Here is a 26,482-nt window from a genome sequence, read left to right on the forward strand (position 1 = left end):
CCCCGGCCCGGGCCGGGGACCGGCAACGGGATCGCACCCCTCTGTGTCGCTCCCGCGCCTCGCTCAGCCAGTGAGCGGGAACCGGTCCGTATGTGGGATCCGAACCCTCGGCGGGAGCGCCACCGCGCTTCCCAAGCGGCGCACTATCCAGTGCGCCACCGGGCCGGCCCTCTGTCTCTCTACTTTTTCATCTTCTTTTCCCTGCCCACACTGCATGCTCAGTATCTGCTTTTCATCTCTGTGTGTCTGTGATTAGATAATGCATGCAAAGAATCGCTTTAAATGGCAGTATTTTAAATAGTTATGTTGTTGACATTAAGAATATACACTTCCAGGACAGATGGAAAAGAGCATTTCAGTATAAGGCAGATCACTGTTTTTGACCTGGGATAAAATTTCCGGTGATAGAATGAATCATGCATCCTTAAAGATCTCTGTCACAGCGTAGATGGCAAAAAAAATTATATACTCTAGAAAATTGCCATATATAACTCAAAAATTTGCTCTATATACACAACACACTGTCTCAAAGATAACTGAATAGTTCGAATACATTTTATGACATTTGCTAGTAGGGTGGGATAAAGCAGTATTTCTGTTTTAAAATATTTTATAGAGATATATTTTTATTATATAAGTAGCTAAATTTTATAAAAGTTTTTAAAATTCATCTACATTAAAAGTTTTATATTTTCAAGTTGATCAAAAACTTAAATATTTATTTATTATTAAATTATTTATTTAATATTACTATTGGGTTTCCCCCCCACATTTAAGTAATAGAAAAGCCCTTTATCAATTTATAATTTTACTGCACTGACTTTTAAGATTTACAAATACATCCTTTGATTATTTAGCAGGTAACATCTAAAGGAACTGGTTTAAATCCTAATGCCAAAGTATGGCAAGAAATTCCTCCTGGAAATACTGATACTATTCCAGTAACTCAAGGAACTGAAAGTTGGCATGAAACAGCAGCCACATCAGGATCTCATCCTGAGGGTAAGTCCTAAGTATTTCATCAGAAAAAGCATATTTTGGTTAAATGTATGACCAAACCAGTTTATAGAACTTTGAGATACATCCTTTGATTATTTGATTAAATACATTTATAAATGTTTAATCTGTAGTTTGTATAATTCTCATTTATATCCAACATGAATGGATTGTCACTCAAGTAGTAGCTGTGTCCTTGGGTCAAGCATCTAACCCATTTATATTTATAAATTAATTTTAAAAATTATTATTTTTATATCATTATGTAAATATTTTTATATGATTATATTTTTAATATTATTTATAACTATAGTATGTAATTTCTAATTGGTTTGGTGGCTGGCTGGTTAGTTCAGGTGGTTAATGCACAGCCTTGTAACACCAAGGTCAAAGGTTTGGTTCCCTTTCATCCAGCTGCCCCCCAAAAAACCAAAAACCAAAAAAACACACATATAAATTAGTTTTGATCTACCATTATCGGCTCTGCTGTTTACTCATTGTTTGACCTTGGGCAAGTGACTTAACTTTTCTGTGCTTGTTTCCTCCATCTGTAAAACCGAAACAATAATTATTACCTACAGCATAGGATTTTCTGAGAAGTAAGTAAAGTGCCTGGAGCAGTCTGATATATGGATAGTGCTATATAAGTTTTAGCTGTTGTTAATCATTTTAGCTTTTCCGTAATGGTCAAAACTTACCTTCCTGGGGGAGACAACTAAAAAAAACCATGTGGGCATTTTCCCAACTGGATAGACTTCCTTGCAATCTTGTTATAGGAGATATACTGCCTATAGTTCCTAAAGATAGGATTTAAAGAACTCCTATTTACTTTCAATGTCTTTTCTTTAATACAGGTAATACAGAGCTTTCAGAAGATATATGTAAGGAATATGAAATAATGTATTCTTCATCTTGTGAAACCACAAGAAATACTACAGGCATTGAAGAACCAACTGATGGAATGATTTTAGGACCAGAAGATCTGAGTTACCAAATATATGATGTTTCCGGTAAACTTTATGGTTTTGTTGGTAAAATGAGAATTCAGTACACTAGCCTCTCTCCCTCTTCACACGCAGTCTCTTTATCATTATTCTGATAAATCTAAGGCATTGGTCAAATTGTTTTTTTATTTGAAAAGAACCTTATGTTAATGAAATGTTAGGTGATTGTTATAAATACTGTTTTCAAATACTCGAACATGAAATTTCTAACTTTAAAAAGAGTATTTACTTTATGAGGGTACTATTGAAATATGAAATTAAAAGTAATGTGGAAAAATCAAAATAGAAGACACCTAAATTACAATCTTTCACAGGGTTCAGGTTTCTCAGTTTATTAGTTGGGATTAATGCAGGTTCTATCAATTTTCCTGTCACCTTTATCAACATGAAATGTGTTTACAAATGTTCAGTTGAAGAGATTAAAACATGAGTTCTGCTACAATTCAACTTGTGAAATGTTTTTTTCACATTTGTTTAACCATCATGGATTATTAGTTACTTGGATTTAAAATAGACAAAATTTGAAAGAAACTAAAAATGAACCACAGACTCTGACTACCTAACTTTACTTTTCTAATATCTGAAGGGTTTCTGAAAAATAATTGTAATGTGGAGTAGGTATTTCAGTTTCTGTTTTTAAGTAGCTAGGTGACTTCAGGCAAGGTGTATAAACTTTCGTCCTGTATTACCTTATTATAGGTATTTGGACTAGATTTCTAAGGTCTATCTGCTTATACGATGAGATAATTTAAGGTAGTGTGTTCTTCCTACCTTTGATCATAATACGAGTATACCTAACCACTGGCTACTTTGAACATGGGTTTGGTTTAAGTGATATGGCAATCAGTTGGTGTTTTAATGAGTTTGTTATAAATAATGTTAGAAAGTTAAATGAATTGATTGCTCATTTAGCTAGCATTTCAGTGAATGAGTTTTGTATTAGAAAGATTGCATATACATAGAAATAGAAAAAGTGCTTATATTCATTTTTAATGAAGTTAATGTCTAATATTTTGATTCTTGAGTAGTGAGACAACTTAGTGGAAAAATCATAGAATTTATTTAGCTCCATATACATCCTATTGTCTGTATATTTAAAGGAAATTTAGCCTATATTAACATTAATGCTTTTTAAGAAGAGGGCATGTTATATGCTTTTAGTCTGTAATGTTTTGTGTAAGATTCTAATAAGAGAGTGATGGTTTCACAGGCTTGATTCCTGAAAAAAGGGCTCACGTTCTGGGTTTAAACAATAGAAAGCTCAGAAGGCTGGTAGAGTTGATCTGATCCTTTGGATGTTTGCATGCTTTAAAAATGTTTGGGAAGGTAGATTACTCTAACATCAAGGAATGAAGAGAAAAGAGTATTAAGAGAGAAATTTAAGGAGTGTGACTAACATCAGATTTACTTCTAGGAAAACAGGTGTGGTTATATAAATATATCCCACTTGATTTAGCTGGTTTCTGTCTTCAAGTTTAGATTACTATTGCTTTTATTCTTTGAGTTTTCATTAGAGGAATAAGTAGTTATCACATTTTATGGTTTTTTGTTTTTTTTTTTTTTTTTTCCTTTTCGTCTTTTTTCGTGACCGGCAACGGATCGCAACCCTCAGTGTCGCGCCCGTACCGGACCGGCAACAGGATCGCAACCCTCGGTGTTGCGCCCGCACCTCGCTCAGCCAGTGAGCTGCCGGTCTGTATGTGGGATCCGAACCCTCGGCGGGAGCGCCGCCGCGCTCCCAAGCGGCACACTGTAGCAGTGCGCCACCGGACCGGCCCCTAGTTATCACATTTTAAAAGTGTTTAGGTCAGTGTTTTACAGCATGGTAGCCAAGTATTTTTAGTATTAATGATGCTATGCTAATTTCTTGATAAAATAATTCTTAAACTATTATGAAATCTGTCTGAAGAAAGAATAGACAGGTTGAAAGAAATTAGTTAGACCTTGAGCTATCCAAATTATAAAAATAATAAAAAATATAGTTTTGTGGTGAATTTTAATTTGTGGGTACTTAGTGACATCCGAGTACAACAATATGTAAGGTTTGCCACGTATGGCAACTTGGTATTAACTTTTTTTCCCTTCTTGATTTCTACCATCAGAAGAGAGCAATTCAGCAATTTCTACAGAAGACTTAAAAGAATGTCTGAAGAAGCAATTAGAATTCTGTTTCTCACGGTACATAATAATTTTTTTATTGATAATTCTCCTTTTTTGAGTTGTTTGGTTAGTAAATGTAAAATACCTGTGAAATAGAGTAAAAGAGTGGTGGTTATCATTTCTTTTCAATAATATATTTTGGTACTGTTTTTCAGAATATTTCTTAACTAGATTTAAAGGCATAGTGTTCAATTGGATATTCACAGTAGAAAGATAAAGAAGTTTCTATTGGATACTTTTCCTGTGAATGTATTCAGGTTTAGAGTTCTCAAGAAATTTATGTTTTTAGTAGTGGGCTCTTGTGCCTTTGTTCATACAGTTATTTTTAGCAATGTAGTACGGAGATGGGCAGATAATTTATATTACAAGTGTCTTCAATTGAATAAGAAGTCCTTTCAGGCAAACATTTCAAGATGTCTTGTTACAGGTAAGAATTATATAGGTATATTTACAGCTTAGATATCATAAAACTTCGGTATGTAGAACTGCCCTTTCCAAAATAAATAGAAGTTTAGATAAGCGTGCAAATGTAATGCCTTCCATTTTTCCTGTCTCTGGTGAATGGTATGATCATCGAGCCAATTTTTCAAGCTAGAAACCTGGATTTTATCATAGACTTCATTTCTTTACATGTAATGCACTTTTGACTAAGGTTTAATTGATTCTTCGTCCTAAATATTTCCCATTTTTTTCCCTTCCTTGTTATTCTTTGCCTTTATGTTCTAGTATATATCATAGGATGAAAAGCAAGAGCCTCCTGGCTTTCTTTTCTCTGATCAGTTTTAAGTATGATACAATTTCTTTTTTTTTTTTTTTTTGGCCACTGTCCAGTATGGGGATTTGTACTGTTGACCTTGGTGTTATCAGCACCACACACTAACCAACTGAGCTAATTGGCCAGCCACAATTAATTTTCTTTAACATACTGGTAATAGTTATTTTAAAATCCTTACCTACTAACTGGATTATTAGATGTGGGTCTGCTTATATTGTCTGAGTTGGGGTTTGTTTTTTTTTTTCTTGGTCTGAGTTTTTTCTTTTGATTCTCTGTCATAATTTCTTGCCCTTTTTCATTTCTTATAAATTTTGATTATGTGCTGGACATTACATATAAAAGAAACAGAAACTTCAGGTGACATAATGTTTCTCTCTAGACAGGGTTTGAGCTTTTGTATGTTAGGCAGATAGAGTGAAATGTTGATTGCTTTAGTCCAGTCAGGAATTGAGCTGGGTCAGGGCTGACCAGCCATTTTATCTATCTATCTATCCATTTATTTTGCGTGTAACCTGTGCACATCCTCTTGTATACTTTATTGTTTGTTTTGGTTTTCTCCTGTATACTTAAAATCATCTTTAGATTACTTTTAATACCTAATACAGTGTAAATACTATGTAAATAATTACACTGTATTCTTTAGGGAATAATGACAAAAAATGCTCAGTATAGACACAATTTATTTTTTCCTGAATATTTTTAATCCTCAGTTGGCAGGACCCCTGACCAGCCATTTTAATTAGAGTCAGTTCACCTCTGATTTATCTCTGTTCCTTAGGCATGGCCCTCAGGCTTTCGATTTAGAGCTTGGCAGTTTTCTGTCACCTTAATCCTGAAACACCAAGGAGATTTTTTTGATCTGTTCTTCAGAGGTTTGAGATTAGCTTTTTAGCCTCTTAACCCATACAGCTTCAAAATCTGGCAAAGGTCTTAAGGGGGAGATTTGTATATGATACAGGGTTTCTCCTTCCACCGGGACTTAATCACAAGACCACACAGATTTTACTCTGCCTATTCAAGCTGGCTCTCAGTCTCCCATCTTCCTCTGTAGAACCCAGGAAACATCTTAAGGGAAAAATGAGCTGTGTATTGGGGCTCCTGTAATTTCCAATTCATAATGCTAGTACTGTGTTCAATACACATACCACATTCCTCCATGCTCTGCCTAAAACTCTGCTTGTTGTCCAGTAGAGTCCCTCTGAGCCAAGATCTGCAAATGCCCTCAGGAGGGAGAAATCTTTTTTCTGGCATTTCAGTCATTTTGTCTTAGAAGCTCTCCCATATCTCCAAAATATGATTTTTGTAATTCATCCAAACTTTTTAGTTGTTGCAGTGGGAACCCTTGCTTGTCATGATCTACCGCATCCTACTTAGGACTGCGATACAGTTCAAAACAGCTGGGCAATTGACATTTGTGCCTCGGCAAAATTGCGGTTAGTACATATCAGGTATTACTCATGAATAGGCAAATCTTAAGATGCCGTATATACATTAATTTGATTTACTTCTGACGAGGTACAGTTTCTTTAGCTAAGAGTTTTGGCACACTTTTATTAGAATAGGCCTGCTGAAAGTCAGAGTTGATTTAGGCTACAGCTTTTTAGTTGTGCAAAGATCATTTTTATATTGTCTTATTTTCAAGTTTTAAGGAATATCTTATTGATTAGGCCAGTATTAATATGTTTTTCCTTTCATGCTGAAGTCTGAGTTTAACCTTTACTGGTATCTTCTATCCCCCACCTTGCAAAACAAGTTGCCATCACTTGTTGACATTTGTAACCTAAAAAAAGTAATTACTACTCTTATTTTAATAGAATTTGAATGTAAAGGCCTTTGAACCTACACTGCCAGGCACTAGGCTGTTGAAACACATTATTGAACAACAAAGATCCTTCATGGAACCTATATTCTGGGTGGGGACACAAAACAAATGTGATAAATAAGCAACTTATGGGTATGGTAGGTGATAAATGCTATGGAAAAAAATTAAATAGGACAATATAAGCAAGGGAAGGGGGGAATCAGGAGTGCCTGGGTGGTTGCAGTTTTAAATAGGGTGGTCAGGTCAGGCTTCTTTGAGAAGGGGGTTTTTAAGCTATTTACAGCTTAAAAGACTTCTAGCTATTTACAGCTGGGCTGCTTCAAAGAATATTTGATGTGAATAACAAGGCATGACTTTGACTTTACATCAGTTTTTTAAACAAGATTTTATGTTTAAGATAGTAGTGCTGTATCTTCTTTTTTAACTGTACCTTAAATAACATTTTATCTTAATTTTAAACACATTTGAAACTACAAAAGTCAAACATGCTTATAAAAGATGCATACATTTAGAAATTGAAAATCCTTCATGGTCGTACTCATGGTTAAACTACACTTTTTCCTGTATGTTATGTATTATGACATCAGTGATAATGTGTTCATGTGATGGAACTACACTGTATGTAACATTTGGTAACGTACTATTTAATATTAAAGCTTCTTTCCATATCAGTGTAATTCCATAAAATCCATTGTCCAAAACTATTTAGGCCAGATGTGTTTGAGGATTCAGAAACTTTGTGAAAGTGTTACTGTCTGATATATATTATGTTGGTATCCTTTTTTTTTTTTTCTGATCAGTAAGGGGATCACAACCCTTGGCTTGGTGTTGTCTGCACCACGCTCAGCCAGTGAGTGCACCAGCCATCCCTATATAGGATCCAAACCCGCGGCCTCGGCGCTACCAGCGCCACACTCACCTGAGTGAGCCACGGGGCCGGCCCATGTTAGTATCTTAAGGTGAACTTTTAACTGAACTTTTCAGAGTTTGCTGTGTTATTTCTGATACATAATTTTGTTTCCCTAGACTTAGTGACAAAAGTGAATAAGGTACCTCCTTTCTTTAGGTGCTTTTTAAGAATTGCTTGTTTTGTAGGATTATTACTTCTGTTTGTTTCTTTCAGAGAGAATTTGTCAAAGGATCTTTACTTGATATCTCAAATGGATAGTGATCAGTTCGTCCCAATTTGGACAGTTGCCAACATGGAAGGAGTAAAAAAGCTGACCACAGACCCTGATCTAATTCTTGAAGTGTTGAGATGTATGTAAATAATACCTTTTACCTTATTTTTTTTATTAAAAATTTTAAATATTTTGATTTCTGATTATACAAGGAATTGTTTTTAACTCACTCCCCCTACCCCCATTTTCTAATAGTTTATCTTTAAATAAGTTTCCGTATCAATTCAACACCTTGGTTGATCATCTTGATGCCCACTTAACAAATATGAGGAATTAAATTTCATTTTCTGGGCTATTAGAAAGCTATGTGTTATCAAACCCTTTAAAGCAACCTATTTCAAACTTTTGAACCTAGTAAGAAGTACATTTTATATCACAGCCCTATACACACACCACGTGTCTACACACAGTGACATCTCAGTTATACAAGTTAAAACTAAATGTTCCTAAATACCTCATTTTTTATTCTAAACTGATTTCACAATCTACTAATGAGTTGCTGTCTGTAGTTTGACAAAAACTGCTCTGAGGTTTGGTAAAGAATTTGTATTTTTTGATTGAGGCTCTGAGAATGTTTAGTGGTGTTTGTGTCTTGTATCGGTATTTCTTGGCAACTTCTTTTAAATGGGCTTTTTTAACTGCTTGACTGAATAAAGGCAGATCTTCACTTTTATATGAAATGTGATGTTGAAAATGTTTAAAAATTAAATATACCAAGTCTAATAATAGACTTATATAGGAGTAGAGATTTCCATTCCCAGAGAGGGCTACAAACATTTATGGAACTTCTGGTTGGTTTGTACAAATGTCATTTCTTAAAATCACCCAGTCTCGTCTACATAAAAAATTGGCGAAGAGATGAGCAGAATCTCCCATCTGTTTAGGTTGGAACCTAGCACTTATAACCAGCTTTCACCCTAAACCTCTTCTTTTATTCTCTCTAGTTTCCTGCTCAGGGAGATGTGGCATATTACCTCTCTGAAGGGACTAGAAATAAAGGTTTTGGCTATGTGGTACTATCTTTATTCAATATTTCTTCAAAATCAGCATCTGAAAGATAGCTTCTGGATCTCTGTAGTAGTATCTAAGAGTAAATCTGGTGAAATCAAGGACAGACTATAATTATTTGTGTATAGTTCTTGGTTTAAGGGCTTCCTTAGACTTTAATTTTAAGAATTTCTTCACGTGTCAGATCTCATTACATTCCCCAGAATAGTGTTTGGCTAATGCAAGTACACTGATTTCTGTTAACTACCCACTTGTTATTTCCTGAATGAAGAAATTGGTTATTGCATACTGAGAATTTACCTTATTATATATTAGTGTTATGTATTCCCTGAAGGCTTCTTTTCAGCCTCACTGCAATGCTAAGTCACAAAGTAGGTAGTTTGAATATTTGTTCAATGAATAACATTTGACATTGTTCTTTGTGTATAAATCTGAAAAAAATTTTATCATTAACTGTAATCTTTGATTCTATGACTTAATTTCTTTAGGATAGTAACCTAGCCTCTGCTAATTTATTCATTTGGAAATTGAAATGAATAGTTTTTTAATGGTATTATTATATCACTACTTGTCACTTTTTAAATTTCAGCTTCTCCCATGGTACAAGTTGATGAGAAGGGTGAGAAAGTGAGACCAAGTCATAAGCGTTGTATTGTGATTCTTAGAGAGATTCCTGAAACAACACCAATAGAGGTAAATCATTAATCATTGTTAAAGCTAACTGTTCAAATTGAGAAGGTACACAAGCAAAGTATAAGTCAATGCCCTCATATCAATTACTGTGAATAGGATAAATAATAATTTGTTTTGTTAATTGTGAAGTACCAGAATGGAGCAGAGGGAGGAAAAGATGCAGTTCTCTGTCCTAAGGAGGATAGACTGAGTATTGCAGCAATACTGACTCTGAATGTATTGGTTTGACTGAATGGCAGTTGAAATATAAATAGACTCTTTGGGCAACTTGAGGAGTCCCCTGGAAGAATGAATGAAAAGTAAAATTTTTAATAAGGATTAATGAGGCAGAACCGACCCAACCCTACGGGTTAGCAAAATGTAGAGCAAAGCTATAGTCCTAAAGATGATATGATACAGGTATAAGAATAAAATAATATTTGGGGCCGGCCCGGTGGCGCACTCGGTTGAGTGCGGCGCTTGGGAGCGCAGCGGCGCTCCCGCCGAGGGTTCGGATCCCATATAGAGACCGGTCCGCTCACTGGCTGAGCGCGGTGCGGGCGCAACACCGAGGGTTGCAATCCCATTACCAGTCACGAAAAAAGACAAAAAAATAAAAAATAAAATAATAATAATATTTGAATGAAACAGTGAAATCCAGTAGACCCTTCTATATGATAAATGTATAATGACATTTATTTAATAATTAGATTCTACCAAGTATTGCATACTTTACAGTTACAAGTGACAGGTTTTTTTAATCTGTTTTACAGATGAAGTTACTGAGCCTCAGGATGGTTAAGTAACTTGCCCAAAGAAACGTGGGCTTTTAAATAAGAGTCTGGATTTGAACTTGATCTCTGTAATTTTAAAGCCCACGATAAGTCTTAACCACTTTACCACAGAGCTTCACACACAGAGCTTTAAGTTGCCATGTTAAGGCACTATAAGTTAAAGAACGCAAGGATTAATCAGTAACCGATTTATTTTATTTTATTTTTTTCCTTTTTTTTGGTCTTTTTTCGTGACCGGTAACGGGATTGCAACCTTCAGTGTCGCGCCTGTACCGCGACCAGCAACGGGATCACAACCCTCTGTGTCACGCCCACACCATGCTCAACCAGTGAGCGGACTGGTCTCTATATGGGATGCGAACCCTCGGCGGGAGCACCACCACACTCCCAAGCACCGCACTCTACCGAGTGCGCCACCGGGCCGGCCCAGTAACTGATTTATTATAATTGATTATTTAGAAAATAATTTTTAGGTCCTTGCTACATAACCAATTTGACACCCTAGTAATGAATCTTTTTGCCCAAAGTCATTCAAATTAAGTCTCTAGGATGAAGATTTCCTAAACTTAGAAGCAGTGAGAAAAATTAGAAAAAAAATTGTCACTAGATCTTTGAATTTGAATTGTATATTTGTATATCAGAAGTAATAAATTGAGGGCCGGCCTGGTGGTGCACTTGGCTCCCGCCGAGGGTTCGGATCCCATGTGGAGACTGGTTCCCATTCACTGGTTGAGCGCGGTGCGGGTGCAACACCGAGGGTTGCGATCCCATTGCCGGTCCCTGGTACGGGCACGACACCGAGGGTTGCGATCCCATTGCCGGTCCCTGGTACGGGCACGACACCGAGGGTTGCGATCCCGTTGCCGGTCAGTAAAAAAGACAAAAAGGAAAAAAAAAAGAAGTAATAAATTGAGGGCCGGCCTGGGGGTGCACTTGGCTCCCGCCGAGGGTTCGGATCCCATGGGGAGACTGGTTCCCATTCACTGGTTGAGCGCGGTGCGGGTGCAACACCGAGGGTTGCGATCCCGTTGCCGGTCAGTAAAAAAGACAAAAAGGAAAAAAAAAAGAAGTAATAAATTGAAAGGAAATTTGCAAAATAGGAAGAATATTTGTAATATTATGAAACAGTGTAAAGGATATGAGCCTGAACTGTAGAGTCAGATTATCTGGGTTTGAATTCTAGTTTTTTTACTTGCTCTTTGACCTTTTGAATTCTAGCTTTTTTACTTGCTCTATGGCCTTTTCAAACTTTGTCTTTTAACCCCTATTCCCTCAGTTTTCTCATCTGTTAAATGGAATGTTGTGAGAATTACGTGAGTTAATATATAAAGAGCGTTGAGCAGTACGTGGCATATAAAACAGTCTAAGACTACCCATTATTATCATTTTTATGGTTATAGTTCATACTCTGAATATATGAGGAGTTCATAGACATGAGAAATAATAAATATAGTGATCAAGGCATACGGTTCATTAAAGTAAAGGAAGTGTAGATGACTAAAATAGCCAGAGAAACTCAGCCTAGGCAGTGATCACTGAAATTCATATTAAAAATGTGGGGTTAGGGTACTGACCTTTAAGGTTCCTGTTGGGTAGAATAAGTTTTTGATTACTCTAAATCTAGATATCTCTTCTTATTCTTGGAAGGTAAATCTGTGAACGTAACTGTTCCTGTAGAATGATGAAGGCTGAAAATTAGGGACTTTATTTAGATTTAAATAAATTAATATTACACATTTTAAGGAAATTAGAAATATTTGGAGAATATTTATGGATTTTTGAAGATAGAGACAAGGGCCACTAGCCTAATAGTTCCACAGATAGTTCTCCAAAAAATGTAATTCTGGACTGGATGGAAATTTTCTTAACTGAATTTGGTGATATTTTACCACTTTCACAAAAGTCACAAAACTTAGCTGGTTTTACACTTATTTATTTCAAGCAATATTTGACACAAGAATGTTTCATCACAAGTTTGAACAATCCCTTTTTTAAATTCAGTGTATTGAAAATTTGAGGGAGTTAGAATACAGGTTACACTGTTGTCATGTTGATTATCCAATCAGCTTAGTATTTTCTTTTTTTTTAACTGATATTTGGTGATATTTTGATATTTTATAGGATAGTTTAACCTAATCAGATTCTTTTAATAGTTAGAAATTGTTGGTTGTTAGTAAATTTCTTCTTGAATTCAAATAGTATTAGACAAAATGGACGTTGATGGCATACAAATCTGGGTTTGAGTTCCACTTCCATGATAGTGTGGGTACGTTAAATGATCTGAGCCACCATTTCCTCGCCTGTAAAATGGAGATGTTAAAAGATTCAACACGGTTGTTTTGAGGAATAAATCACCGTGTCTGACCTTTGGTGGTATGTCAGTAGATGTTTCCTTTTCTTCTAAAACTTTTTAGGGATACTTAATGTTCACTTCCAGTTGTTTTCTTTCATAAGCTTCTCTCAAGCTATTAATAGATATTTTACCATTCTGAGTTTTGGTAATCATCATTTTCTGATCTATATATTGGAGTTTCTGTTTCTAGTTATAGCAGTTACAGAGAAGTATGTTTGCACAGAGTTCATATCTATGACTTTGATGTAGACAAAGCTTCTGGATTAAATGAGAATGCATGAAAATTCTTAGTGCCTAGAAAATGTTAATAAAGGACGTAACTTTTTTGATAATGGCAGGCCAGGCAGGAAAAGGACTAGGGAGGACTTTAATGAAAATTTTGCTTGCCACTAGAAATGAAATATTTCTGTTTTGCTGACCATAAAATAGGGTCAGAACATAATCTACCCTCATTAGAAAAATAGGCAAAAGGCAGGAACAGTTACCAAGTGAAGAAATAGAAAGGACCAAAAGACATGAAGAGATGTTCAACCTTACTAGTAAACAAAAAATGCCCATTATTGATGGTTTGTTTTTTTTTTATAGTTAACTAAAGTTTTGTATTTTTTTAGGAAGTGAAAGCTTTGTTCAAAAATGAAAACTGCCCCAAAGTGATAAGCTGTGAGTTTGCACACAATAGTAACTGGTATATCACTTTCCAATCAGACACAGATGCACAGCAGGTAAGAAGAAAACTTATCTTCTGATATAAGCCCTGGTGGTAAGACAAGTAGTGGTATGTTTTAATTGAGAAAATGTGTGCTTACACTAATGTTTATATTGACTAGTGAGCACTTTGGTTATCTTTTTGAGATGACTACAACCTTGTTTTGTTTTGTTTGTTTTGGTAGCTGGCCAGTACAGAGATCTAAACCTATGACCTTCATGTTACAACACTGTGCTCTAAGCAGCTGAGCTAACTAGCCAGCCCTTGGTCACCTTTTTGCTTTTGCTTAATTGGTTTCCTTTTTGATCATCTTCCTAAAGCTTTTTCAGTTTCAATTTAAGAACAGTTTGTTTCCTATCAGTTAATTAACACACAATTTTAACATTAACATGGGGATTGAGAACCATGTACTCAATAGTTAGTATTTCTATTATATAGTAGGCCTGCAGTAAACAAAAAAGTACTTGGAATTTTGGCTTAATCGTTTGTTTTGACTTAATGGTTTTACTTGTAATTGTTATCATGTCCTACTTAAAGATAAGAGAAGTAATATTCCTTTGAAACAAAAGTATATCTATGAAAGGGACATTTTAAAATTGCTCACTGATTTTTTTTTAAGTTCTATTCTTCCTCTTTGAAGATTTTCTGATTGAATCATTTTTTAATTGTTGATATTTTGGATGTTTTTAATCCTCTGTATTTTGTCTGCAGTAATCCATAGTAGCTCTTCCACAATAAATGTGAACTGTAGCTGAGAAGGTCTTAAATTTTTACTTTTTCATTTCCTGTCACCTGTACAATGTAATCACCTTCAGAATGTTTTGTTTAGTTTATAAACAGTTGCTAATACCAACCTCTCTTGATAGAATAAAGATGGCTTTAATGAAATGTTTAAATGCTAATGAAAGTTCCTTTCTGCTTTGTTAACAGGCTTTTAAATACTTAAGAGAAGAAGTTAAAACATTTCAGGGCAAGCCAATCATGGTAAGAAACAATTTTAAATAGAGGACAGCGTGAAACAAAGTTTTTTGTTGTTTGAGAATTTAAAGAACACTTTTAGGTAATATTTTATAAAACCCATAGCGATTTTAAATAAATTCTCGGCTGGTATTGTGTGCTGCTTCAGAAAATTAGTTGACAGGGCATTAAAATACTTTGTGTACAGCAATTCTTTCCAAAGGCATTAGTTCAAACAGCATGAAATTTTAGTTAGATGCTGATTTGCAACATAATTCTAGATCTCAAAATGAGCAGTAGGAATAATTTTTTAGTAACAGAGATGAAAAACATACTCAATACTTTCAAACTTATCTCAAGTAACTACATTACCACATTAGCATCCAACTGTTTGGGGACTTAAGAATTATGATTGGTGACACTTGCTCACTATCTTTATGTCTAATCTGTTCTCAGGTCTCCTGAAATCTGCCCTCAGAACTCTCCATTATCATTGCCATTATTTGGGGTTGAACAATTGGAGTAGCCTCTTAATTGCTGTGCCTTCAGCTTAATTATCCATTTTCCACATTGCTGCCAGAGCAACCATTCTAAAATGTAACCCTAAGCTTGTACTTAAACTGGTACTTATTTTGATCTGTGTAATATAATTATTCTCATCTTTTAATACATTATTCTTACTAACTTTTCTCCATTTGGCTCTTACTGTGTATTAGTTTCTTTTCTAAGCACTATATGTGTATTGATTCATTTATTCCTTACAAGAACCTAATAAAATAGGTACTTTTTTTTTTTCCATTTTACTAGTGAGGAAAATGAGGCATGAGTGTGACCTACCTAGTTTCACACAACTAGTAAATAGAAGAATCAGGGTGAAAGTAACAACATTCATTAAGAGGTTATATGTCAGGCACTGTTCTAAGAAACTGACATATTTAAATCTCATTTTGATTAGCCATCACATAGCAGTGTACTCGCCAGGAAATTTACATTAACTTTTATACCTTTCATTAAAACAAAATGACTTAATACTTGGAAAGATGGGTGCAGGAGCCAGGAATCCTTTCAGCACCAGCTCTTGGATCTTGAATGTGTTAGGCCACCTCGTTTGCTTCTTTGTAGCGTGCATTCTCTTCATTTCTAAAGTTCTGTGATAAAAACTTGTGATGATATTGGAGGACAAAGACATAAGTGGGTGACATTTGTCTACTTGTCTCCTCATTTGTTGATAATTTCATTAAAGAGGCAGTGCTTCATTCTGTTTTAATTGTACTTTCTATGACTGACAATAACTGTTATCAGTTCCTTTCAGCCAGCCTAAAGAACTTCCATTAGTTTCTTACAGTATAGTTTTTCCTTATCTAAAAATGTCTGATATTTCACAATTGTTTTTGATGGGTATTTTTCATAGATACAGAAATTTGGATTAACAGTAAAATCTTTTTCCCATCATTCAAAGATATCATTCTGGATTCTCTTGTTTCCAGTGAGATGTTCACCATCATTCACATTGTTCCCTTATATATGATGTATCCTTTTTCTTTGCCTGTTCTCAAGATGTTTTGTTTTGTTTTATCTTTGGTTTTAAGTATATTGACTATATTGTGTCTGTTATGGTTTTATTTATCTTGCTTGGGGTGTGCTGAATTTCTTGAATCTATAGATGTTTTTCATCAAATTTGGGGAATTTTCGATTACTGGTTTTTCAGAAAATTTTTCTTTTTTTTTTTTTCTTTGTCTTTTGTCTTTTTCCGTGTCCGGCAACGGATTGCAACCCTCAGTGTTGCCCCCGTACCGGACCGGGGACCGGCAACGGGATTACAAGCCTCGGTGTTGCTCCCGCGCCTCGCTCAGCCAGTGAGCGGGAACCGGTCTGTATGTGGGATCCGAACCCTCGGGCGGGAGCGCCGCCGCGCTTCCCAAGCGGCGCACTTATCCAGTGCGCCACCGGGCCGGCCCTTTCAGAAAATTTTTCTGTCCCACTTTTCCTCTCCTCTATCTATTTTTCTTTTTTCTCCAGATTGGATAATTTCTATGGATTTGGATTCATCTTCAAGTTGACCGACCTTTTCTTTTGCGGTCTCCAGTCTGCTGATAGGACTGACCAGTAAATTTTGTATTTCATATGCTGTATTCTTTTTTAAAATTCTTTTTTAAAAATATTTTTCTTCTCTGCTGAGATTTCTCCTTAAATTCAACTTATTAAGAGCACAATTTCCTTGATATCTCTGAATATATTTATTTATAATAGCTAGATTAAATTCTTTGTCTGCTGTTCCCAACATCTTAGAGTCTTTTTCTTTTGGCTGCTATTTTCTTGGTTAATTGACTACATTTTAAAAATATTGCTGTTTACTTGGTTTGAGTACCTTATGGGATATTTTAAGATTAAAGTGAACGATAATGTATGACATTATTCTGATAAAAGCCAGTAGCCATAATTATTTTTTTAGGTCATGTTAAAGTCAGTTTTTCACGTTTGGCCATAGTTGATTTCTTGTTTGATTGGTTGTAATTTTGTGGGATGAGAGAGGGGTTTCTGGCCTTAGCTGTAAGGATCATAAAATATACTTTTCATTTATTTATTAAGGTGGTAATTTTATACTTTCATATGCATTATTTTATTTGATATTATTTAATAATTTGATGTGGCTTTTGATTCCTAATGTAACCCTCTCACATCTTCATATTATAGTTCTGTTACAAGGGTCAGCAAACTTTTTAAAGGACCAGATAGTGAATATTATAGGTTTTGCTGGCCAAAATCTTTGTTGCAGCAATTTGTAAGGTAAAAACAGCCACAGACAGTATATAGACAAATGGTGTGATTTATAAATTTATGAAGTGTTAGAGCAATTTTTTTCCTTTTTTTTTTTTTTTTTTTTTTTTAACTTAGTACAGGAATTTCAAACATAGAAAAGTGGAAAAAATAGTATTGTGGATCACAGTGTACCAAATTTTTTCCTCAATTTTTTTATTGTGATAAAATATGCACAACATAAAATTTATCATCTTAACTATTTCAAGTGTGCAGTTTGGTGGTATTAAATGCATTCATAATGTTGTACAACCATCATCACCATCCATCTCTGGAATTCTTTTTAATCTTGTGAAACCGAAAGCCTATACCTGTTAACAAATTTTAACATTAGAGAATGGCCAGTCTTGTTACATCTATATTCCCACTTATTTCTCCATACTCCCAGTTTTTGAAGCAAATTTCAACCTTAATTTTATCTATCAGTAAATTAGTATTAGTATACCTAAAAGATAGTGATTTTTAAAAAAATCAACAATATCATCACACTTTAAAAAAGTGAACAGTAACTCATGAACATCATCAAATACCTAGTCAGTGTTCATATTTTCCCTTTTAATCCTTTTCTTTTTTTTTTCTTTAAAATCTGTAGTTTCTTCCTCTACCTTTGTATTTTTTCTTTTGTATGTATGTTGGTAAAATAACCATGTCATTTGTCTAGCAGTTTCTTAAGTATACATTTTGCCAGCTATATTCTTGAGTGTAGTTTAACGTGATCCTCTGTCCCCTGTATTTTATGCAAATTGGTAGCTAGATATAGAAACTTGATTAGATTTGGGTTTGATTTCAGGATGACAGAGGAAGGGAACAAAAGCTAACTGCTACTGATTATTGACTAGAGCTGTTCTTTCATTAAGGACTGCAAAATGTGCTCTCTCTGCTCATTTTTTTCCGTTTATTAGAAGTTTGCAATCATTTTCACCCAGAGGTGCAGCTCATATGTTAAATGCATGCTAAATTCTTGGTTATAGATTTAATTACAGTTTTTTAAAAAAAAATGTGTTGATTCCATAGCAACATTAAAAAATGACCTTTCAGTTGGTTTTTTACTTTGAATATTTAAATACTTTTGGTGTGTATATTGTTTAATAGTTTCCAGCTGTGTACTGTGACAGGGTGTTCCAGGCCCTTGTACATTTCATGTTGAAGGTCTGCGGTCAGCCAGTTCTTTCTTTCTGTATGGGAAAATTGTATTTTGCAGACCATTAGCTAGGCACAAGGAGTACTCATGGCTTTTGGTTTTGTCACTGTTTCTAAACTTCTTCACTGGACAGAGCTAAGAAATACTGTATGTGTTTAGTTTTTATTTTTTAAGACAAAATGTGTCAAGAGTTTGTACTGATGCTTTCCGTTTAAATTTGGTCTACGTGGTTTTTACTTCTTCAGTCTCACATTTGTCTTTCTCCCACATGAAAATCTCGGATCTCAGTGACCCCAGTATAATTACTGTTTTGCCCCATCCCATAATCACACACAAAAGTATTGAAATAACAGTACCAATAGCAACGTAATTCTGAAAGTAATTTTAGAATTTTTTGGCCATACTTTGTGCTTTATGGTTTATTCCTAAAGGACATACATAACAGTTGATTTTATTATGGGACAAAGTCACTTATGATTTATCTGTGTTGTTACTAATTGGGTGCGATTAGGTTCCTTTTGATTTTTTAAATCTGTGCATGTTTTAAAAGTAAAAGACACCATATATTAAATAGATACTTATGTGTATATACAAGTATAGCATTGTATCCCCATCTTAACTAGCTAAGCAATAGCTTACTGTACATACTTTTCTCCTCCTTGCCTTGCCTTTTTTTTTTTTTAAATTTAACAGTATATTCTGGAAGTCACCCATAATAGTATTTAGATAATTTTCTCAATTCTTTTTACATTCACGTGGCACTCAGTTGTTTGGATGGACCATGGTTTCTTCAACCATTGATGAACTATTGGATATTTTTTGGAAGTGGGGGAATTCCCTCCTCTTTTTTATAATTAGTGTTAGTGAATAGCCATTTACATATATTTTTCCACAGCTTTATTAAGTTATAGTTGACAAATAAAAAGTATATATTTACAGTGTACAACATGTTGTTTTAACATATGTATACATTGGGAAATGATTAAATCAGGCTAATTAACATCCACCACCTCACATGCTTATTTATTTGTGGTGAGGACATTTAAGATCTCTTAGCAATTTTCAAGTATATAATAAATTATTATAATTATAGTCACCATGCTATACAGTAGATATCCAGAACATTTTCATCCTGTCTGACTGAAACTTTGTACCCCATTCCCTCCCACCCTGGCCCCCGCCCCTGGCAACCACTATTCTACTATTTCTTTGTGTTTGTTTTTTATTTTTGTTTTCTTTTTAGTTTTATTATTTCTACTGTCTGTTTCTATGATTTCAACATACAAGTGAGATCATGCAGTATATGTTTTTATGTGCCTAGCTTTTTTCACTTTATAAGGTCCTCCAGGTTCATCCAGTTGTCACAAATGATAGGAGTCCCCCCCCCACCCTGGCTGAATAGTATTCCATTGTGTGTTTGCCACATTTTCTTTATCCGTTTGTACATTTAGATTGTTTCCATATCTTGGCTATTGTGAATAATGCTGCAGTGAACATGGGAGTGCAGATATCTCTTTGACGTACTGATTTCACTTCCTTTGCATATGTACCTAGTAGTAGGATTGCTGGATCATATAATGGTTCTATTTTTAAATTTTTGAGGAACTGCCATACTATTTTCCTTAATGGCTGTACTAATTTACATTTCCACTACAGTGTGGAAGGGTTCCCTTTTCTCCACATCCTCCCTAACACTTGTCTTTTGTCTTTTTGATAATAGCCATTCTAACAGATATGAGGTGCTATCTAGTGGTTTTAATTTGCATCTTCTGGCGATTAGTGATTTTGAGCATTTTTACGTACACCCTATTTTTAATTGCATTTCTTTTTTTTTTTGTCTTTTTTCGTGACCGGCAACAGATCGCAACCCTCAGTGTTGTGCCCGTACTGGACCGGGACCGGCCACAGGACCGCAACCCTCGGTGTTGCTCCCGCACCCCGCTCAGCCAGCGAGCGGCCAGTCTGTATGTGGGATCCGAACCCTCGGCGGGAGCGCCGCCGCACCTCCCAAGCGGCGCACTGTAGCAGTGCGCCACCGGGCCGGCCCTAATTGCATTTCTCATATGAGCTATTTTATATGTTTCAGAGCCATTTGCCTTTCTTTTTTCTATGAACTTTATTTCTCTAAACCATTTTTCTATAGGATTGCTAGGCCTTTTCATGTCTAATTTTACAATTTTTAATTAGGGATATTAGCTCTTTTGTCCATGATAAGTTGCAATTTTACTATTTTGACTTTTGTGTTTTTACCTTGTTTATTGTGGTTTTTGCTGTGCAAACATTTTTATCAATTCAAGTTTTCTGTTCTTTTGCTTGCTGATTCTACAGTAGGCAGTAATAGTGTGGTCATGTAAAATATGTTAAAATGTTAATTAAATATATACTTAGTCCTTTATTATTATAATGTGTTCCTCTTGCTTCCAGGCAAGGATAAAAGCCATCAATACATTTTTTGCTAAGAATGGTTATCGATTAATGGATTCAAGTATGTATAGTCACCCCATTCAAACTCAAGCACAGTATGCCTCACCAGTCTTTATGCAGCCTGTATATAATCCTCACCAACAGTACTCGGTCTATAGTATCGTGCCTCATTCTTGGTCTCCAAATCCTGCACCGTACTTTGAAACACCACTGGTAAGTGAGATCCTTATAGAATAATAAAATATAAAATCATAAAATTTTTAATTCAAGTTGAAATTTTAAAAAATCAGCTAGAGTAGAAGTTCGTTTGTTTTGTGTTAATATTGGTTACCATCTGGCTTTTAAGTAGCCTTATGAATATTTAATCCTTTATACCAAATATATGCATATGACTAAGGGTTGAGCTATTGGTTTCTGTACTTGTGTTCTTCAAAATTTGCTGCATGACTTGAAAAAAGAGACTGGATAAGTCCTGCATGATTTTAAATGCTTTAGTATTGTGAAACTCTGTCAGAGAGGAATGTTCTTCATTAAGTAATAAGCTAGTGATTCATTGTTCGTAGATCAAGTGGTACTTGAAGTGAATATTGCAAGAATGAATAAGTAAAATGTTTTAAATTGTTTTGGGCTTGTAAAAGAAAAATTGATGATAGTTTAGCTTATTCAGATTTTTTGTGATCCTTATACCAGATTTTGCCTTTACCATTATTATTTTTAACATTAAAATTTTCTTCTAGGCTCCCTTTCCCAATGGTAGTTTTGTGAATGGCTTTAATTCACTAGGATCTTATAAAACAAATGCTGCTATGAGTATGGGTCGACCATTCCAAAAAAATCGGTAAGATAAAAATTATAGCTGAAATTTATTTTAAATAGTTCCCAGTGTTTCTTAAGGAATTACTATGTTAATAATAACGTTTGTTGGCAGACTCAGTAAAAAGGTGTTTTGGGTTTTTTTACAAAAAGTATGCAAATGATTCAATCTAGAATTCATAAACACTGACATCAGAATTGATAATGGATTTAAAAGGACTTGGATCTCAGATTTTTTAAAAAAAATAATAAAAAGAATAGAAAAAATTTTATGGTAACAACTTCTGACATAAAATCTGGTGTCTAAATGCCATTTAGTGTGTTAAATGGGTAACATTTTGGAGAAAGAGTTCTTTGAGGATAGAAATGTTCACTGATTTGAGTAATAAATGTGGGGATATGTGTTATTTAGGATTTTTAAGAATTGACTTGAAATGACTTTCATAAACTACACTGCACAACAGACAATAGCTAACATTTATTTAGTATTTAATGTCTCAAGCTGTGTTCCAAAGGACTTTACATGTTATGTCAGATGATTTTCATAACTCTGTAAGGTAGGTACAGTTACTATATCTATTTTATAGACAAGGAAATTGGGTCTTACAGGGTTAGATGTCATGTCCAAGAGCATGTAGTTAGTAACTGGCAGAGCCAAGATTTGAACCCAGGCAGTTTGACTCCAAAGCCTGCACTTAAAGCATGATGTTTGGAATAAATTATTAAAAATCCCAGAAACTGTTTGCTATCATACAAGAGATTGACATGTCTCTTACATGTTTTTCTTTGTATAGACATCATCTGATAATCTCAATATTTGGTGTATATTATGGCTTTTGACAGTGTGAGACTAACCAGAGAATAAATGACTAATATATAGTGGTTTAGATTTATTTAATAATTTCACTGTTACTGTTTCTTGTTTGCTTATTTTGTGAGCCTCTTGGTTTTTGAGGGTTTTTTTCCCCCTACTGATTTCTTTTCAGTGATTTTCAGTCTCTTGCCAGATCTCATTCCCCCAGTTGCTTCTTTTTGGCAAGGAGACCACATGAGATTGTTTTTCCAAGGTGACTTCTAGGAACTTAGTTCTTTTTTGGAAGATGTTCCTGAAAAATGCTTCATTAGACAAAGGAGCCTCACAGTATAAAAAATATTCTTCACAGTGGATTCTGGAAGCGTTATATACCATTCTTTAATAGTCACAATTTTTAAACTCCCTTCGAATGGTATAATTGGTTAAAGCCTTTGAAGATCATTTTCTAAGTGCTGGAAAAATGTTGCTACATAAACTCAGTCTTGTTTCTTTTTTTTTTTTTTTTTGGCAGCTGGCCAGTGCAGGGATTGGACCCTGGACCTTGGTGTTATCAGTACCACACTTTAATCAACTGATCTAACTGGCCAGCCCCCAAGTTTCAAATGAGGTCTCTTCATATTGTAAGAATGAAGGATACCTCAAACAAAGCATTATTTCTGCCCTTGTAAATGAGTCTTTTGGTTTGGTAATATAATAGCAATTAACTGCAAAATTGAAGTATTGCTAGGGCATATGAGTAGAAGTACACACTCTGTCCTCCAGCCTATATCCTGTTTGAAAAAGATTAATTTCCACTAGTACATAGAGACGATGATGTTTAAATGTGGAAAGATCTTTGTTATGATGTAGTTTTAACTCATTTACAGATGAAGAAAGTAAAAGGGGAATAAGATAAGTATCTTGCTGGAGTTACTTGACTAGTTATTATCAGCAGGCCTAAGATAAGAACACCAAAACATCTTTCTTCTCTGCTATAAGCTGGCAAAGTTTTTTCTTAAAATAATTCCATTAGAGTAAACTATAGCTTATAACTCTCTCATAAAAAGATAACAGATTTCTCATGATTAGAAGTAATAGCTTTAGGGGGCCGGCCCGGTGGCGCACTGCTACAGTGCGCTGCTTGGGAGTGCAGCGGCGCTCCCGCCGAGGGTTCGGATCCCACATACAGACCGGTTCCTGCTCACTGGCTGAGCGAGGTGCGGGCGTAGCACTGAGGGTTGTGATCCCGTTGCCGGTCCCGGTCCGGTACGGGTGCGACACTGAGGGTTGCGATCCATTGCCAGACATGAAAAAAGACAAAAAAAAGAAGTAATAGCTTTGGAAAAATTTGTATCTTGATTCCACATGTTTCTTTGAAGGGGTGAATTTTGCTTTAAACAGCTAAGTAGAATAGACATCTTTGCCATAAGGTAGACTAAAAGCAGTTTTTAACTGTAAGTACTGATGTTTGCAGGTGCTTGACTTAAAATAAGTACATTAGATGGGTTCATGGTTATTCCTTTATTGTCACTTGTTTTTGTCCACTGTGCCGTCTTGGTGAAAGAGGTGATTTACGGTAAGAAAGCCATGAATGATAGTCAAATCATCCTCGCTGGCCGTGGCTCACCCGGGAGAGTGCAGCACTGGCAGCGCCGAGGCTGTGGGTTCAGATCCTGTATAAGGATGGCTGGTGAGCTTGCTGCCTGAGCGTGGTGCGGACCACACTGCGCTGAGAGTTGCGATCCCCTTACTGGTCACAAAAAAAAAAAAGTCATCCTTGCTTATGAGGAGGTATACTATAGTTTTGAAGGTACAAGGCAGGTTTAGCATAATTTTGGATGTTATTCAAAACCACTTGTATGCAGTTCTTTTCCATATATTTGACCAATACGTGTTGATCATTTTTAGTTACAGAAATAATACATGAATACTTTCTTTTTATAAAAATACAAACATTACAAATGAAACTAAACAGCTTTTTGACCACCCCCAAATCCTTGTTTCCTTCTTGCTTCTAAGAAGTGACTGCTGCCAGGCATTTTTTCTTTCTTTTTTTTTTCCCCCCTCAACATTTTATCAGTCAAGGAGAAAGTAACTTTTAGAGAGCTCTTTTGCAGTTTTGATATTAGTGATAGCCCAGTGATGATCACTAGTCCTACTTAGAGAGAATAGGACTAACTTTCAGAAGTCCAGGCATTTTTCTACCTTTCATACTTTATCTTTCTTTCACTTTGTTTCTCTCTTTCTGTCTTTTATCATTTACTCTCTTCATTCTTTTTTTTCTTTTGCCTGGATTGAGATTGTAAGTCCCTCTCAATGAAGGGTAAGATTATGAGATCTGAGGGCTATTTAAAGCTAATAACTTCTCTGTGAGTCATATTGAAATGCAGTGTGAAAATTTGGTGAATAATAGTTTTTGAGTTGATATGTAAACAGTATATCTACCTCATAAGGCCATTTATTTTAAAACTTTCTGTTAGGTGACATACTGTCATTTTCATAGCTGTTGAAAATCTTTTTTTGTTTGTTTATTTTGCAGTTGGCTGGTAGAGGGATTGAATCCTGGACCTTGGTCTCATCAGCACTTCTTTTTTTTTTTTTTTCAAAAGATGACCGGTAAGGGGATCTTAACCCTTGACTTGGTGTTGTCAGCACCACGCTCAGCCAGTGAGCCAACCGGCCATCCCTATATGGGATCCGAACCCGTGGCCTTGGTGTTATCAGCACCACACTCTCTCGAGTGAGCCACGGGCTGGCCCCTCATCAGCACTTCTAACCAACTTAGCTACTCAGCCAGCCCCTAAAAATCTGTTTTATACCATAAAATAATTATCTGGAAAAATGTCATTTTATATGAACCTCAGCCCAACTTTGCAGCCTGATTTTAATCTTTAAGTTTTAAGAGTAGTAACCTTATTTTTTATGGTCTCTGAAGAATAAAATAGGACAGGGCTTGGCTGGTTACGTCACTTGGTTAGAGCATGGTGCTGATAACACCAAGGTCAAGGATTTGGATCTCCCTTACTAGTCAGCCACCAAAAAATATCATAAAATGAGACAGCTAGAGATGCCGTTGAAATTAATGTTTAATTGTTGGGCTTATAATTATTCATGAGATTTTTAAATCCCCTGTTCAGAGAGCCAGGGATTAGCAACATGTTATTAATATTATATATCTGTAACTATGAAAATAGATTGTAAATGGGGTATATAAACTGCAAGCAATAGGTCAAATATAAATCTCACATTTCCTTTTTAATCTGTAGAGCCAAGATCCTTGGTTGCTTGGGCTTACTTTAGATTTTTCAGTGTTGGTTAAAGTGCATACTCTCTCCATTACCCTACCCTAGCTTCACCTGCTTATAGATTTTTTGGAAGTTGGGTCCTTATACACATCACCCAAGATAAAAGCTACTTTTAGAAGCAGATTTGCTTGAGTTTTTTGTTTTTTTAAAAACCACACTGAATACCTTAATTCATGAAGTCATGCCAGGCTGTTGGTTGCCTTGCTATATTTTCTTAGTTTTTCTGTTCTACATATGTATCTTTGAACAACTAATTTCATTTGGTGAAGGATGCTTAGTAAAAGGTTGGGATTTCAGTATATTCCAATATTTCTCATGCTTTTCATTGTCACTCCACTAAATACACTTTTTTCCTAATTTCTTCCTATGAAAATTTAAGACTACAGATTATTGTATATCTCTTTAGGTAATGTATGTATATTTGTGCTTTATACATAAACTGAGTATGGTTTTTGTCTCCACTCCCCCCAACCAGTTTTTACTCCTGTTGGAGGTATTTTTACCCTCATTGGGAATGCATGGCATAGATTTGTTAATAAGCCAAAAGCCCAGCTGACTTAGACAGGTCAAAACTGTAGCTGGTGTTAAAAACATCAGCTCAAATCCTAATTATATTCTTGGTATTGAGGTATAAATATCTTTATCTCAAAGAACTTTGAATTTTTACTCAGATCTCTCCAAACACAACTTTTTTAAATGTAAAAATTCTTTTGCCTTTTAAAAGTAATACATCTGGGCCGGCCCGGTGGCGCACTATCCA

The 26,482-nt window shown here is 35.2% G+C and overlaps 1 protein-coding gene across 3 annotated transcripts in view; it reads left to right on the forward strand.

The window, feature by feature from the left end:
* The window catches only part of LARP4 (La ribonucleoprotein domain family, member 4), a 56,938-nt gene that overhangs the window by 18,364 nt on the left and 12,092 nt on the right, over positions 1-26,482 (forward strand). For 2 of the 3 annotated variants that reach the window (XM_008568970.1, XM_008568973.1), the window contains exons 2-10: positions 858-1,002; positions 1,851-2,006; positions 4,103-4,178; positions 7,881-8,017; positions 9,536-9,639; positions 13,377-13,487; positions 14,402-14,455; positions 20,812-21,024; positions 21,549-21,649. In XM_008568970.1, coding sequence (XP_008567192.1) covers positions 858-1,002; positions 1,851-2,006; positions 4,103-4,178; positions 7,881-8,017; positions 9,536-9,639; positions 13,377-13,487; positions 14,402-14,455; positions 20,812-21,024; positions 21,549-21,649 — 1,097 coding nt within the window. The remainder of the gene's footprint in view (positions 1-857; positions 1,003-1,850; positions 2,007-4,102; positions 4,179-7,880; positions 8,018-9,535; positions 9,640-13,376; positions 13,488-14,401; positions 14,456-20,811; positions 21,025-21,548; positions 21,650-26,482) is intronic. The other variant, XM_008568972.1, reaches the window with a different exon arrangement.

This window comes from Galeopterus variegatus, unplaced genomic scaffold, assembly GCF_000696425.1.
Source record: "Galeopterus variegatus unplaced genomic scaffold, G_variegatus-3.0.2 Scaffold455, whole genome shotgun sequence".
Taxonomy (NCBI): Eukaryota; Metazoa; Chordata; class Mammalia; order Dermoptera; family Cynocephalidae; genus Galeopterus; species Galeopterus variegatus.